Source organism: Palaemon carinicauda, chromosome 3 (genome assembly GCF_036898095.1).
Source record: "Palaemon carinicauda isolate YSFRI2023 chromosome 3, ASM3689809v2, whole genome shotgun sequence".
Lineage (NCBI taxonomy): Eukaryota > Metazoa > Arthropoda > Malacostraca > Decapoda > Palaemonidae > Palaemon > Palaemon carinicauda.
Window position 1 is genome coordinate 54,439,893 of NC_090727.1, and position 1,126 is coordinate 54,441,018.

Genomic DNA, 1,126 nt, shown 5'->3' on the forward strand with positions numbered 1-1,126 from the left:
ATATTATTAATGTTGTAGGTAGAACCACCATGAGGTAGTTTAGAATCTGATATATTATTAAAGGTGTAGGTAGAACCACCAGGAGGTAGTTTAGAATCTGATATATTATTAAAGTTGTAGGTAGAACCACCAGGAGGTAGTTTAGAATCTGATATATTATTAAAGTTGTAGGTAGAACCACCAGGAGGTAGTTTAGAATCTGATATATTATTAAAGTTGTAGGTAGAACCACCAGGAGGTAGTTTAGAATGTAATATATTATTAAAGTTGTAGGTAGAACCACCATGAGGTAGTTTAGAATCTAATATATTATTAAAGTTGTAGGTAGAACCACCATGAGGTAGTTTAGAATCTGATATATTATTAAAGTTGTAGGTAGAACCACCAGGAGGTAGTTTAGAATCTGATATATTATTAAAGTTTTAGGTAGAACCACCATGAGGTAGTTTAGAATCTAATATATTATTAAAGTTGTAGGTAGAACCACCAGGAGGTAGTTTAGAATCTGATATATTATTAAAGTTTTAGGTAGAACTACCATGAGGTAGTTTAGAATCTAATATATTATTAAAGTTGTAGGTAGAACCACCATGAGGTAGTTTAGAATCTGATATATTATTAAAGTTGTAGGTAGAACCACCAGGAGGTAGTTTAGAATCTGATATATTTCGCATGGAGTTAATTCCATTGGTCAGGCCTTCTCCATCATGAGGCTCAATACTACACAGGGTTCTAGAAGTTTTATTCCAGCTGTGAACAAGTTTTGGTATGATCTTCGAGATCGGGTAATTAAATCGGTGGAACTTCAAAAGTTCAAACTTGCAGCAAATGTTTTTATGTTGAGCAGGTTGACAAATCTTTTTATAGTCTATGTATGAAATATGTGTTTTAATGTTGTTAATGTTATTTTTTTAATTTAGTTTAATGTTTCATTACTTCTTTTATCGTTTATTTATTTTATTATCTTTTTCCTTGCTGGGCTATTTTTCCCCTGTTGGAGCCCTTGGGCTCATAGCATCTTGCTTTTCCAATAAGTGTTGTAGCTTAGCTGGTAATAATGAAAATAAAAATAAAAATAAAAATAACAAAAATAATAAAAAGAAAATAATTAATAATAAAAATAATA

The 1,126-nt window shown here is 30.6% G+C and overlaps 1 protein-coding gene across 1 annotated transcript in view; it reads right to left on the minus strand.

The window, feature by feature from the left end:
- The window catches only part of LOC137631938 (probable ATP-dependent RNA helicase ddx17), a 1,896-nt gene extending 1,222 nt beyond the window's left edge, over positions 1–674 (minus strand). Inside the window, exons 1-2 of the mRNA XM_068363940.1 lie at positions 539–674; positions 1–403 (exon numbers count right to left, since the gene is read on the minus strand). The exon at positions 1–403 is cut by the window's left edge and continues 1,222 nt beyond it. Coding sequence (XP_068220041.1) covers positions 1–403; positions 539–674 — 539 coding nt within the window. The remainder of the gene's footprint in view (positions 404–538) is intronic.
- Positions 675–1,126: the final 452 nt, after the last annotated feature.